This window comes from Magnolia sinica, chromosome 3 (assembly GCF_029962835.1).
Source record: "Magnolia sinica isolate HGM2019 chromosome 3, MsV1, whole genome shotgun sequence".
Taxonomy (NCBI): domain Eukaryota; kingdom Viridiplantae; phylum Streptophyta; class Magnoliopsida; order Magnoliales; family Magnoliaceae; genus Magnolia; species Magnolia sinica.
This window is the reverse complement of record NC_080575.1, coordinates 33,050,380-33,065,460: the sequence shown is the minus strand read 5'-3', so window position 1 is coordinate 33,065,460 and position 15,081 is coordinate 33,050,380. Positions and strand designations below refer to the sequence as shown.

Here is a 15,081-nt window from a genome sequence, read left to right as displayed (position 1 = left end):
CAAGATTCTCCACAGTATCTTTGGTACATGTATCCATGTGACACAAAGGGAAGTAATCTCACCCCTTTCATGTTCAATGTCTTGTATGACATATATCAAGAGGTCCTAGTGTGCCTACCAACCCTTATTCTAGGGCAGTTGACTCGTATAATCAAAGGGAAACATCTTGATACACTTCCATTCACATCTCTCATATGCAAGCTAGTACATTTTGTGGGCCTACCACCGACGTCAGATGAAATGCATCCAGAGGTATGGTTCGATGATGATGCACTTCAGCAGTTATATCTAACCACCTCCTATCAATCAGGTAGCCCTCCCCCTCCAACCCATGGTGCAGAAAATAGTCAGCGCCCAAATCCGCCAACGCCATGGGACTCTATTCGGACACCACTTCACAGCCCAGATTTAGTCACCAATCGCCGGAATCACAAAATCGAACGACATTTGCTGAATGGACAAACTGATATTGACGAACATCTTCGTAACTGCGAGAAGCACTTGACTGGGATCGAGGACAAAATAGATGCACTTCAGCACTCTCAACAGCAGGTTATTGACTTGCTGACAAACAGAGCGATTCGAGCACCTTAGTTGATGTACTAGTGCTCGGTATGAATTGCCCACGAATGGACAATGTGGTTAAAAATTTCCTTTTGCTGTTGATATAAACTAAATGGGCCAAATGATGATTGTGTTTTGGTTATCCAGCCCGTGGTTGAGTAGAATATTCTGGCTTGATCGTCAAAACTTTGTCTCTAGATGAGGAGAATTATTTTTTTGTGCCCTTGGATGGGCTAGCTTTTTGGATGCTCTAAAAGTTCAATTTTGCCAAGCTTGGGAAGTTCTTTTGAATGATCGTATGGATGAATGATATTTTTTTGTGAGCTTAGTATTGAGTGTTTATGGGACAAATGCTACATATAACATGATGATAGGCTGACTATTGTTTGTTGCATGCATGATGAAAGTGTTTAATAGTGAATGTGCATTGATGGTTCAAATGCAAATGTGCTCTCCGAAATGTTGAATATTCTGCTATCTACCTATGCGTTTTTGAAAATATGATTACTTTGGTTCTCCCATGATTCCTCAAGTTCAAACTTCAGTCAAATCTGCTATAGGTATATACTAATCTTTGCCAATGACTGACAAAAAGGGGGAGAACAAATCCCACCATGAGAACAACTGTTTGTATGGATTCTATGCATGGTGATGCAGGTGATAGGGGAGCAGCTGCAAGAAGATAGGGGGAGAAGGTTCATAAAGTTTCTGTGTGTATGAACTCCAATAGTCTCTTTGTAAAATTGTGTAAAGTTCATGTACACACAATTTAGGATATTGTTCTAGGTGTGATTTAGGTGTTTTGTCACGTAATTGACAAAGGGGGAGATTGAAAGTGCCCGGGTTTGTCAATTAGCGTGAGAGTTGAGTCGATGACATCGAACAACTGGATGTGTACTCTGAACTCATCAAAGGTAAATTTAGCCTCACATCCCATGTCTCAAAACACCCAGGTATATAAATCCTTAAAAATGTTAGAACAACATAGGAATATAAGTATGAAAACTAATTTTGCAAACAAAAAAATTCTCTAATTTTTCAGCTTTCTTCGATGTATCGAGATTATATCGATGACATTGAACACTTGTTTTCGATGACATCGATACAACCTCGATGACATCGAATTGAGGTCTTTTATGTCCAGCAACCAACATGATATTTGGATAATATTCTCGATGAATCGACCTTACTTCGACGACATCGGAATTCAATTTTTGATGATATCGAGCAAGGTTCAATGCCATCAAATATAGGCTAGTCTGTGTCCAGCAAGCTTCAAAGGTAAATCGAGAATTTCGTCGATAACTCGAAACGAGCCTTGATGACATCGGAATTCAAACCCGATGACATTGAGGGAGTTTCAATGTCATCGAATTCGGACAAGTGATGTCTAGCAAGCTTGATAAGAATATCATCTGGATATGTTCGAGGAATCGAGCTACCCTCGATGACATCGAAATTCAAATCTCAATCATATCGAAATTAGGTCGATGACATCGATTTCGGACAAAGGAATGTCCAGCAAACTCTCAAGGAAAATCTTCTAAAAAGATCGATGTATCGAACTAGGTTTCGATGTCATCGCCATTTAAAATCTGATGACATCAAAGTAGGCTTGATGACATCGAAGCCAGCCTATTCACGACCAGCAAGCTCCTTTGAATACATTGTCAAGGAATCGAAGTTCGATTACATCGGAGTTCAAATCCCAATGCCATCGAAGCAGGTTTGATATCATCGAGCTTCTGTCAAAAAGTTCCAACTGTGTTTGTCAGTTAAGTTCGTATCATCGAACTGTCATTCGACGTAATCGAAAGTATACGTTCGATAACATCAACTCCTGTTTGACGACATCGAACTTAGTCAGAAACTGACTATTTTATTACCGTTAGAACTTTTTGCCTATATAAGGTGAGCTTGTTCTTGGTTGCCAATTGAGAAAAATAGAGAGAGCCTTGAGAGAGTAATTGCATATCACCTACCCCAAGCTCATTTTCTCATGGAAGTTCATCCTTCAATCCACCACTCATCATTGATATTCAATAAAGTGGATTGAGGAATCAACTTCCCCATTTAAGGATCATCCAGTTACTATCTTAATGGCAAATCATTGAGTTGGGATACCTTGAATGCTTGAATGCTTAGAATCACTCATTTTCTAAAATAGGAAAACATTTGTTTGAGTAGGATTCCAACATAACCTTGATCCAACCCGTCGCCTTTATTGGAACATCATCATGTGTTGCGGATCAAGGGAGCTGAAGAATCTTCATCATCAAGGAGGAGATCTTCATCAACATACTTAACAGAGCTCATCTACTTATCTGTAAGTCATTAGAGTCCAGAGACCCTGTTGATCATTCCTTTTGTAGAATTGGGTCACAAGTACTTCTCACCCCTTATAAGTTCTCATAGGAGGCCTGCGGGAGAGTACGTTTGGGTGTTGTGTGTTGACCCTGTGTTGACCCTTGCTCTTATATAGGGCATAAACTTAGGTCCTTTGTGTAGGTCCTTGCCCTGTGTGGCCTAAACATAGGTTCCTTGTGTGGATCATTGGCCTGTGTGGCCTAAAATGGAGGTTCCTTATATGGATCCTTTGCTCTTGTGTAGGGTATAAAACTTAGGTGCTTCGTATTGACCTTTGCTCTTATATAGGGTATAAACTAGTGTCTTGTGTAAGCACGTCTTAAGAACCTTGTGTAGGTCATAGAGTCAACCTTGTGTAGGTTGTAACGATTTGAGGTGAACCTGATTTGAAACCTCTGTTAGTAAAATCCAGTACACTCATGGGATGAGTGCATCCGCCAGGAGCAGAGTAGGCACATAGTCGAACCACTATAAACGACTATGTTTGGGATTGATTCTTGCTTGATCTTTCATCATGTTTATCATTTATATGTAAACTTGATAATATGAATGCTTTGATCTAAATCACATCTCACACACATTCACTCTTCTCATCCATCTTAGACTATTTGTTGTATCATGTTGAATATTGAATAGTCTTGTGATTGGATCCTCTACTTGGCTTGGAAGCCATTAAAGTTAAATTAGGGATATGTTGATAGTTGCATATTAAATCAATATTAAAGTAATAGGATTTAAAATAAGGCATAAAATTTTATAAAGTCCTATTCACCCCCCTCTAGGACACCTTGAGCTATTTCCACTTCAACTAAAGTTGTCCTCACCGCAATTTCAGACTTATCGTCCAGAGAAGAAAGGGCCTCCCGCGTGTCAAAGGACAGTGTGCCTTCAGCGCCCGAGCGGGTTGCCGAGGTGAGCAATCCTCCCAATGATGATGACGACGCGACTAAGGAAGATCCATAGGGGCCAGACCCCTCGACTCTAACCACTGACGATTTGGTACAAATTAGGTTCGGGTATCATATCCTCGAGTCTATAATCTTCGGACTTCCGTCGGCAGAGAATCTTCCGGACCGACCTCCTGAGGGAGCAGTAACGGTCTTTCAAGTCACCCTTCAGTGCGGCTTGGGGTTTCCGCTTCAAGGGATCGTTCGGTGCCTCCTGGGTTGCCTCGATTTGGCCCTAGGGCAACTAACTCCGAATGGGTGGAGGGACTTGTTTGGCTGCATAGTTCTATGGGCTGAGCAAGAACAGTCGGAGCTGACGGTGGTGGAGTTCCTTCACCTGTATCAGGTGAGACCCAACACTTCCCAGCCCGGCTGGTACTACTTCTCCGCTTGGCGAAATACTGGCGGTCCCATGATAACTGACTCTCCTTCCTCCAATAAACACTGGAGGGATCGGTGGTTCTGGGTTTATGGAAGCTGGGAGATGATAGACCTAGAGTCGACTCATTCTCTCATTCCCCGAGCCTTTTCTACGCCAGGTTTGTACTTTGATGATGGGTCATCTTTAGTCGGTCGGCTCATATTATTTGCTTACCTTGTTTTCTCTTTTCCTTTCTCAATTGTCCTGAAGAGTCAGCCCTCACTCGACAGTGGGTCCTTAGCTCGGATCAGGGACTTGCGGGCTTTAAGTTAGGAGAGAAGATTTGGAGAGTGCTTCTCCACCTGAGTGTCTCGTTTGGTCAGGCTTAGATACAATGCTGACAGGTACGATTTTTGGTAAGGCCTCTTACCGAGCTATTAGACTTCTGTCTTCTGAGTCAAGTAGATGTTTCTAACGCACTGTCGCTTTTTATCCTAATGGAGAGATGGCTGAAGCTCGGCCTATCCTTCGGTCTCCTTCCAAGATGCAGGCTCCTCCTCGGGACGAGGCTCACGCTTCGAAGAAGAAGAAGCAAAAAATGTCCTCTAAGAGAAAGGAGAGAGTAGCCCCTTCTTGCCCGACCGTCATAGAGGTCATGGATGAGGGCATGGATGTGGCTCCCTCTGAGCCATAGGAGGCAGCCGAGTTCCCTGCCGAGGTTCCCCCTTCCGAGGTGCAACCCTCGAGAGGGGAAGAGGTCGAAGAGGAGAGGGGGAGCTTCCGTCGAACAGTGGAGGGACTCCTCCCATGTGCAGCTCTCCAGGTCGTCGAAGAAGAGTTCGTCGGCTTGTTCGAGTCTTCCATGGATCAGACGCTGGGTCGCATGACGACCATGCTCCTTGAGGTGAGAGTATTAGCCGACATTATTCCTTGTCTATTTCGTTCTTCTATAACTTGCTCTGACTTCGCTCTCCTCTATTGCAGTTTGCTTCATGCACATTGAAGGCTCATGCCGAGCTTGCTCAGACTCACGGGCAGGCGGAGGAGGTTGAGGCTCGGGCCTTGGTTGCGGTAGCCGAGCTAGAGGCGACGAAGGTCGCTCTCGAGGCGGCTTCTGCCAAGAAAGCTAGGATGGCCTCGCGATTGCAAGAGGCTAAGGTGGTGTATGATAACTACCACGCATGGCTCATCGACACGAACACCAAGCTGGAACGGCCGAAGATGGAGACCAGGGCCACCCTCGTCATCGTGAGAGATGTTGTGAAGGAATTCCAATCGTCCCAAGCGTTCTTGATGAAAGGGATGCCCTCTTTCGTTGAGGCTATGCCAAGTGCATGAAGATGATGAAGGAGAGCTTCCCTGAGCTCGATCTCTCTGCCTTCAACGAGCGCTAGTCGGACTTTAATGGGTCTAGCGATGAAGCGGCACCCAAGGCAGCTCCTGAGGTGGCTTTGTAGATAACTTCTGAAGCGGCGGCTGAGTCTTGAAGTTAATTTTATAGAGCTTTTCAGTTTCAAGCACCTTAAGCACACTGAGAGGTCGAGCTTCAAGCACTTCAGGCACATCCAGTGTCTCTTCAGACACATGCAGCACCTTCTTCCTCTTTGGGCTCTTGGTCGTCCTCTATTGTACAACCTTGAATTTTGTAGTTGATGTAAAACCGATGTAAAGCTGATGTAAACAGGCCTTTGGGTCTTTATCAATGAAAAAGTTTTCTTTCAACTTCTTTGTGTCAACTTTCATGTGTGTGAGCTGACCTAGTAAGATAGCATTTTTTACTTTTATCGTCATTGTTGAATCGATGCCGAGTCACTATCTGGGCATTGATCTAGACCAGGCTAAGGTCGTTGATGCCGACCGAGCCTTAGTCGAACCCAAGATGACTCTTACTCGGATTAAAGTCGATAGTCGATCGGATGCCGATCAGATATGGATCTGATAAAGCTCTTTATCATTTATTCTTTAATCAATACAAAGGAGAACAAACATTGTTCGACGTTCCAGGGGTGCGAGAGTAGCTGGCCGCTCAGGTCTTCTAGTCGGTATGATCCGGGTCAGCTTGTACGCGCTACCACGTAAGGTCCTTCCCAGCTCGGTCCTAGGGTTCCTGCCCCCTCTTCTTTGGTGTTCTTAAACACTTTTCGGAGGACCAAGTCCCCGACCCAGAATCTTCTGACCTTGACCCAAGCGTTATAAAATCATGATACTTGCTGCTGGCGAACAATGGTCCGAAGCCGTGCCAACTCCCTTTGTTCTTCGAGGAGGTCGAGGCCGAGAGACATGAGCTCGTCGTTATCTTACCCGAGCCGATGGTAGTCCGATCTCTATGGGTGCAAATGCCTCGGCCCCATATGCTAGAGAAAATGGGGTCTCCCCGGTGGTGATCCGAGCTGTTGTTCGGTAAGCCCACAGGACCTTGGGGAGTTCCTAGGCCCAAGCTCCCTTAGCCTTCTCGAGCCTGGTCCAAAGATGATGTTTAATGATCTTACTGACCGCCTCTACTTGCCCGTTTTCCTGATGATGCCGAGGCGATGAATAGACGTTGTGGATTCCGAGGTTCTTGCACATCTCCTGGTGTTGCTTGTTGTCGAACTGCTTTCCATTGTCCGAGACAATAGTGTGAGGGATTCCAAACCTGCATATAATATTTTTCCAGACGAAATCCGTAACTTTTTGCTTGGTGATTTTGGCCAAAGGCTCGGCCTCCACCCACTTAGTAAAGTAGTCGACCGCTACAATGGCGAACTTGGTCTGACCCTTGCCCGTGGGGAGAGGATCGATAATATCAATCCCCCACTGAGCGAAGGGCCAGTGTCCGACCATCGGCGTGAGCTCTTCGGGAGGCTGCCTAGGGATGTTGGTGAACCTCTGACATTTATTGTATACTCGGAAGAGCAGTCGAGCGTCATGTTGGATGGTCGGTCAATAGTATCCCTTCCGGATGACTTTGTGTGCCAGAGATCGCCCTCCTGAGGGATTTCCACAGATTCCTTCGTGGATCTCCCTAAGGACGTAGTCCGCTTCCTCTAGTCGACCACACCTTAAGTAGGGGGTAGAACCCTTTTTTGCAAAGTATGTCATTGAGCAAGGGGTATCGGGCTACCTTGACCTTCATTTGTCGTGCTTCTGCCCGATCCTCAAGAAGTTCTCTGTTCTTGAGGTATCGGATGATCAAGTCCATCCACGTTGTCTCCGAGCTGACCGGTAGTACGGGAGTAGGGTCAACTTCCTGGATGCTCAATTTAGCCAGGAACTCGATTGGGATAGACCTTGGGATCTCGTCCTCATCTGTCGTAGCAAGCTTCACCAACGTGTTGGCCTTGGCATTTTTTGTTCACGGGATTAGGTCGACATGACACTTCTGAAAACTTTCGATCAATTCTTTGGCTTTCTGGAGATAGGCTTTCAGGCGATCTTTCTTGGCTTGGTAAACGTCGACTATCTAGTTAATGATTAACAATGAGTCACTGAAGACCTTGAGGTTTCGAGCCCCCATGTTTGTTGCCAATTTGAGGCCGACAATCAGAGCTTCATATTTTGTCGTATTGTTTGAGGCTTGAAATCCAAATCTCAAGGCGTACTACATGCACGTATGATCAAGAGTCTCTAGGACTACCCCGACCCCGCTAGCCTTAGAGTTGGATGAGCCATCGACATAAAGCGTCCAAAGTAGTGGGTCGGGAAACAGCTGGTTATTTGTACATTCTGTGGCGAACTGATCAAGGAGAACTGCGGGTTCGCTGAGGTCGTTCAAGGGTCGAATTCCATTCGATTCTTGCTCAGGCGAATGCGTTAGTTCAACGATGATGTCGGCCACCGCTTGACCTTTTATCGTTGTTCGCGGCTGGTACTTGATGTTGAACTCACTTAACTCGATCGCCCATTTGGTTAGTCAACCTGAAGCTTCAGGCTTCTGCAAGGACTTGGCGAAGTGGGTGATCGGTCAGGACTTTGATCGAGTGAGCTTGGAAGTACGGTCACAGTCGCCGAGAAGACGTAACCAAGGTGAGGGCCAATTTCTCCACGGTTAGATATCTTGTCTCAACTAGAACCAATGCTTTACTAACATAATAGACTGGTAGTTGTCTTCCCTTGCTCTCCCTTATCAATGTCGTGCTCACTACCGCATCGGACATGGCCAAATAAAGTAGCAGTGCTTCTCCAGGCTCGGGCTTAGAGAGTAATGGGGGTGACCCTAGATATTCCTTGAGTTGCTGAAAAGTGGCCTCGCACTCATTGGTTCAATCGACAATTTTTCTTCCCTTCAACTGTTTGAAGAAAGTGAGACACTTATCAGTAGCTCTGAATACGAAACGATTGAGGGCGGCCACTCTTCCAATTAGTCTCTGAATGTCTTTGATCGTCTTTGGAGATTGCATGTTGAGAGAGGCTCGTATCTTTTCGGGATTGGCCTCTGTTCCGCATTGGCTGACCAAAAATCTGAGGAACTTTCTCAAGCCTACACTGAAGGCGCATTTGCTCAGGTTTAGTTTCATCTGGTATTTTCGGAGGACGAGGAACATCACCTCTAGGTCGGCCACATGTTTAGTTGCTTTTATACTCTTGACGAGCATACCATCGATATAGACCTCCATGATTCGACCTATCAGTTGCTCAAACATTTTATTGACCAACCTCTGGTAGGTCACTCCTACGTTTTTTAAACCGAAAGGCATCACTCGGTAACAACAAAGACTTTTGTCCGTGACAAAGGCGGTCTTAGATTTATCAGTTGGGTGCATTACAATTTGATTGTATCCTGAATATGCATCCATAAAACTAAGTAATTTATGCCCCGTTGTGCTGTCGACCAGCTGGTCGATCCTAGGAAGAGGAAAACTGTCCTTCGGGCAGGCTTTGTTCAGGTCGGTGTAGTCTACACAGACACCACACTTGCCATTCGCCTTCTTTACCAACACGATGTTGGCTACCCACTCTAGGTAGTAGATTTCTTCGATAAAATCGGCTTTGAGGAGCTTGCTGACCTCTTCTCCTATTATTACGTACCTTTCTGGGCTGAAAGCACGTCGCTTTTGTTGGATCGGACGGTAGCTCAGATCGATGTTCAACCGATGCGTCATGATAGCGGGGTCTATGCCGGGCATGTCTTCATGAGACCACGCAAAAACGTCGGTGAAGTGTCGAAGGAGAGCTATCAACCTGTTGTGCACTGGAGGTATTAAAGACGACCGATCTGTACCGCTTTGGAAGGATCGGACTCATCCAGAAGGATCCAAACGAGGTCTTCCATGGGTCGGCCACGCACTAGTGATTTCTTTGCGTGGGTCGAGAGACTCGATCATCATTGCTTTGTGGGGAACCCTCAAGGCTGTAGCATAGCACTCCTGAGCTTCTTGTTGATTGCCTTTGACTAACCCTACCCCATGCTCAGTCGGGAACTTCATAGCGAGGTGGTAGGTTGACACTATCGCTCAGAGGAGGTACAGCGTCGGTCGGCCTAGGATGGCATTGTAGACGGATGGTTAGTCGACTAGTAGGAAGTCGACCATTATAGTGGTCTAATTTGGGTCATCTCCGGTTGTGAGTGGGAGCTAAATAGCTCCCTCTGACATAACTTCGCCCCCGGAGAATCCGATCAAGGGCGTTTTGATGAAACGAAGGGAGTTCCGTCCGATCCCCATCTTAGTGAATGCTCAAAGGGAGAGAACATCAGCCGACAACCCTGTGTCGACCAAAATCTGGAAAACTTTTCGATTAGCTATGGTGAGAGTGATGACCAATGCATCGCCGTGAGGGTGGTGAACGCCTAGGGCATCTTCATCGGCGAAAGTCACAATGTATTTTTCCAGCTTCATCTCTTTTGAGGGTCGAGCGAGGACCATCATTTCTGCTTTCTGGTGCGAAATGCTTCTTGCATGCACCTTCCGAGCGTGTTCGAGTCCCCTCTGCCTTTGTGACCCCAGAAGATTGTTCGGATTTCTCCAATCGGTTGATTGTCGATCGGCTGTTCCTCAGTCGTCGGGGCTCGGTTTCCTCTTTGATCAACATGCTGACCGAGGTGACCTTCCCGGATGAGCCTTTCGATCTCCTGCTTGAGGTGGTGACAATCGCTCATGTTGTGCCCGTGATCCCGATGAAAATGACAGTACTTGTTTTTACTCCTTCTATCGGGATTACCGCGCAACTTGTTCAGCCACTGGACAAAACGCTCATCCTTTATTTCCATCAGCACCTACTCTTGAGCTTGTTCAATGGGGTGTAAGCGGTGAATTTGCTGTCAGGACGTTTGCTCGCCCTACGATCGTCGCGAGACCAATCCTCCTTACGCTTCTTGTTTGTATTAGCCGAGTCTGGCTTTTTCTTCCCTAGCTCTTTGGTCGCGGATCTTTTGTTTTCAATGGCATCTCACAGAATCCGAGACTCTTCGGCGTTAGCATATTTCTGTGATCGGTTCAAGAACTCTGCCAATGTGGCAGGACGGTTCTTATCCAAAGAGAAGAGGAATGGTTTGTCCCTCAGCCCGGTCATGATGGTGTTGATGTGATCTCGTCCAAGTATTTTTGTACTTAGAGCGCCTCCAAGTTGAAACGCTTGATATAATCTTTTAAAAGCTCGTTGTCTTTCTGGACTATGTTCATCAGGTGAGCGGGTGCTTTGAGTCTTTTCTTCCCTCCAATGAAGTTGGTGACGAAGGCCTCGCTGAGCTCGGCGAACGATCAGACGGACCTCGGTTTTAGTTGTTTAAACCAAAGTCTTGCTGCGTTGGCCAGAGTCAACGAAAAGGCTCGGCACATAACCGCATCAGTGGCATTGTGGAGTTTCATGTACGTTCGGAATGACTCCAAATGCTCCGTTAAGTTGATGCTCCCTGTGTAAGGGGTTATTTGAGGTAGTCGAAATCTGTCCGGCAATCGTGCTCGCAAGAGGTCGACATTGAATGGAGATTCTGTTTCTTCAGGGGCGGTTATGTAGCCTCAGTGGGTCTGCCTTATGTCGGCGATTTGTCGCCGTAAGGTCTGTAGTTCCTTTCTCCAAGATTCCTCACTATCGGCAGTGACCTCACCCGGGGCTCTGTTGCGTCTCTGCCGATCTATCTCATGCCGCAGATCGGAGGCTGGTAGCGAAGCGTTCCCGACACGTGGGTTGAAGTGGATGCAGACTGCGGGTTCAGTTGCGATGGGACCTGTACGACTGAGGGTTGAGGGGGATCGGCACACGGTCAGACGTGGCTCGAATATCCCTCTCTTTGATGATCGAGCTGACGAGCCTACAAGGGCTGCAAGTTTTCCATCATTTGTTTCAAAAAGCCTAGATCGACCCTGATGTCTCCAACCTCTCTCTCGAGAGCGTCTCGGCAACTGCCTCTGCCATGTCTCTGTTGACCACGTCGACTCGATCCTGAAGTCGCCTGGCGTTGTGGAGAGCCATGGCGATTCTCTTGTCATTCAGGACATTTAACGGGAGTTGCAGCCTGAGCAGGGGCAGGCATGGTAGCGATCGGGATAGCTACAGCGGGAGATTGGGCTTTCTTATTTCCTTTTGTCATTGAATGTCAGACGTTCACTGGTAGAACTGGAACCGCTTGATTGTTGTCGTTCCCACAGACGGCGCCAAACTATTGATGCAGTTTTTTGACAGACCTTCTATGCATCTTTCCCTAGAACCTGCACGAGTAGAGGTGAGAGACAATCGAGGCCCTAGTTCATTCAGGGGACTCTCCGATGCCTAAGTTAGGCTCGTGGTCTAAAAAGGATCTCCAGAAAAGAGACCAACGTAATGAATAGGGTTTTTGTGAACGTGAAAACACATACCTCCTTGGTGAAGTACATCCCTATTTTTATAGGGAAGGGAGAGATACGCCATGGGGGGACTCTCTCCAATTACGTTGGAGATTTGATATGATACGGAATCTTTCCAAAATTTTAGGATCTTGAGAACATCGGGATCCGATCTTATCTCTCCGGAATCTTAAGAGAGATCTTCGAGATTCACAAGATTCTTCGGATGTTGGCTCGGTTTTGGGTCGAATCTGAGTCAGGAGCCGTTTGGGATGACTCAGCCCTCCTGCTTTGAGATCTTTCAAGATGTCTCGATCCTATTGAGGAAATTGTTCTGGATCATGATAGATCTGTGACCGGGCTATGGTCGGTCTATGATCATCTTATATCCAATCTTCGACCGATCTAGGACCGAGCTGTGGTCGGTCTGTGATCGTCCTGCGACCGATCTGTAGCCGACCTATGATCAACCTGTAACCGAGCTATAGTCGGTCTGTGGCTGATCTCTGGTTGAGCTATGGTCGATCCGTAATCGACCCTTGGCCGACCCATGATTTAGTTCATTCTTTAGAGCACTCGTGTTGGCATTACCCATTTCTTCGGTCAGCCCGCTCTTGCACTTGGGGTTCATACTAGGCTAGTCAGACCGCTCTTGCACTTGGGGGTCATACTAGGCTCGAACTACAATAGGTCCAAGTAATTGTAGAAGAATTTGTCCATTCCATAAGCCAAATTTCGGACTTATATATTTTTCCCCAACATGTTACACACATGAGAAACGCTTTATTTAAGATTGTTCTGCGAGAGTAGCACCTACCACCGATGCAAATTTGTTGGTATGGATGGTTTATCCGGACTTGCTACTAAAGTGATGTCACCAAGCTGTATGGGATCATGGCCCACCATGATGTATGCGTTGTATCCACGCCGTCCATACATTTGGAGATATCAATTTAGGGCGTGAGCTAAAGACTAAAGAATGAGTCAGACAGATCTAAAGCTCGAATGGACCCCCACCACAGATAACAGTGGAGAGAGTGCCGCCCACCATTAAAAATTTCCAAGGGCCACAAAAGTTTTTGATCAAGCTGAAATTTGTGTTTTCCCTTCTTTTGTCTGTCTTAACTTATGAGCACTTTGGATTTCAGATAAACATCATGGTGGGCCTTAGGAAGGTGTCAACGGTGGGGGTCACTCTTCCCACTGTTTTCTGTGGTGGGGTCCAGTCTAGATTTGGATCGGACTCATTCTTTGTCTCATGCCCTAAAATGATCTCTCCAAATAGATGGATGGTGTGGATACAATACATGCATCATGGTGGGTCCCACAGAACTTGGTGACGTCACTTCAATAGCGAATTTCGCTACTCAAAACCTGTCAGTATCCAATCCGCGTCCGGTTTATCCGAAGATAATCGCTGATATAATGGGAAGTTTGGGATGCATCCAGCTAGCATGTAGGTGAGAATGGTACAAACAGTTAGAAATGCCTAGGAAAGAGAGCTGTGAGAGGACAACAATTGCATCTGCATCCCAGCGAGGTTACAGAGCCTTCTTTTTGGTCATCTGGAGTAGAGCCAAGTGTAATTAACTTCGAAAAGCTAATTTTTGTGGTTTGGGGTGAATATAGAGTTTACCAAGTATTTCAGGAATTGGACTAGCCTAGTTGGATTGTGCCATCATTACAATTTTTTGTTTGTTCAAACACGTAATTCGACAGGTCAAATACAAATGTATTAAGAGATTCTTATAGGATTGGCTACTCCCCCTGCCACCAGCCAATGGCTGGTGGTCGGTGCTCTGTGGGCCCACCATGATGTCTGTGTTTCATCCATGCCGTCCTATTTTTCTAGATCATTTTATGTTATGAGGCCAAAAATGAGGTATATCCCTATCTCAAGTGGACCACATTACAGGAAACAGTGTTGAATGAACGTCGACCATTAAAAACTTTTTGGGGGCCATCAAAGTTTTGGATCAAGCTGAACTTTGTTTTTTCCCTTCATTTGGGTCTGTATGACCTAATCAACATATTGGATGACAAATAAACAGTACAGTGGGCCTTAGGAGGATTGTAATGGTGGATATCCAATCGCTATTGTTTTCCCGTGTGGTCCACCTGAAATTAATATCCCTCTCATTTTTGGGTTCAAGCCCTAAAATGATCTGTAAGAATGGATGAATGGATGAAACACATGCATCATGGTGGGGCCCACATAGCACCGACCACCAGCCACCGGGCTGGTGAGAGGGGGAGTAGCCAATCCGTTTTCCCAAATATGCGCGTATTTTTCCTGTTGATTTGACATTCAGTAATGTGTAAGTATTAGGAATTATCAGTCGAATCACCTTTTTGAAGGAAAGATCGTAATTTTAACCATTGCACTTCTACAATGAATTATTGGTGTAATTCGCAATCCAAACAGGCCCTAAATGACTGTAAGTTGATTTCTACAACAACCAACTTTCAGTTAGGAAAACAGAAATAACGAAAAGGAGGTGTGGGCGTATATCTTTGACCACTGAAAGCGTATGTCGAAAGCTTGAAAGAAGAATGGAACGCAAAAGAAGTCATGCAATTGGGAGAAAAAAAAATGATCCTCCGGAGTGCACGGCAAAGAGGATTGGGCAGGTGATCATGCGACCATGTATGCACAGAAGAAAATGAAATGCAGTGGTAGGGAGATAGTTAAGTAGCTTATTGCAAATAAGAACCGTTAAAGGTTTCTGTCAACAAACACACAGGAAGTTGCTTGTTTAAGTTAGGCAGTTGATGTACGACAGGAAATAGGTAATTACTAGGATCATTGCAACCCGCGTTCGTCTCTTTGCCAATTGATGCACACCTCTTATCTTTATTCTTCTTCTTCAGCTTCCTCCAGCCAATGCACAAATGGCTCCAAAGCCTTCACAAAAGTTTGCCTGCAGCGTTTCACAGAGTGATAAAAAATGAGCAGCTATACAGTGAAATAGATGAACCATGTCAATAAGGATATGATGCCTTCTTTTACATCTTAGTAGACATTTGGGCAAAATCTAATTCATGAATGAAAGGAAGAACCCCCCACAGCATACTGATGAGAAGAAAAGGCATATTGGTATAT

General features: G+C 45.8%; 2 protein-coding genes across 2 annotated transcripts in view; both read right to left on the bottom strand.

Annotated features, from left to right (window-relative positions):
* Positions 1 to 5,649: 5,649 nt before the first annotated feature.
* Positions 5,650 to 7,062, bottom strand: LOC131238850 (uncharacterized). The gene is made up of 2 exons (XM_058236445.1): positions 6,733 to 7,062; positions 5,650 to 5,862 (listed from the first exon to the last, which is right to left on the bottom strand). Exons 1-2 carry the CDS (start codon positions 7,060 to 7,062, stop codon positions 5,650 to 5,652), a joined length of 543 nt encoding a protein of 180 aa, XP_058092428.1.
* A 7,601-nt stretch (positions 7,063 to 14,663) lies between these two features.
* Positions 14,664 to 15,081, bottom strand: part of LOC131239794 (uncharacterized) — a 38,743-nt gene continuing 38,325 nt past the window's right edge. The window contains exon 8 of the mRNA XM_058237660.1: positions 14,664 to 14,899. The gene's annotated coding sequence lies outside the window, so the exon portion shown is untranslated. The remainder of the gene's footprint in view (positions 14,900 to 15,081) is intronic.

Excerpts from the sequence above, each read along its gene's own strand:
- LOC131238850 (XM_058236445.1), bottom strand. The coding sequence starts at position 7,062 with ATGGTCGGACACTGGCCCTTCGCTCAGTGGGGGATTGATATTATCGAT. Across the intron at positions 5,863-6,732 it reads AAAACGGGCAAGTAGAGGCG|AGGACGACCAAGAGCCCAAA; the intron begins GTCAGTAAGATC and ends GTTGTACAATAG.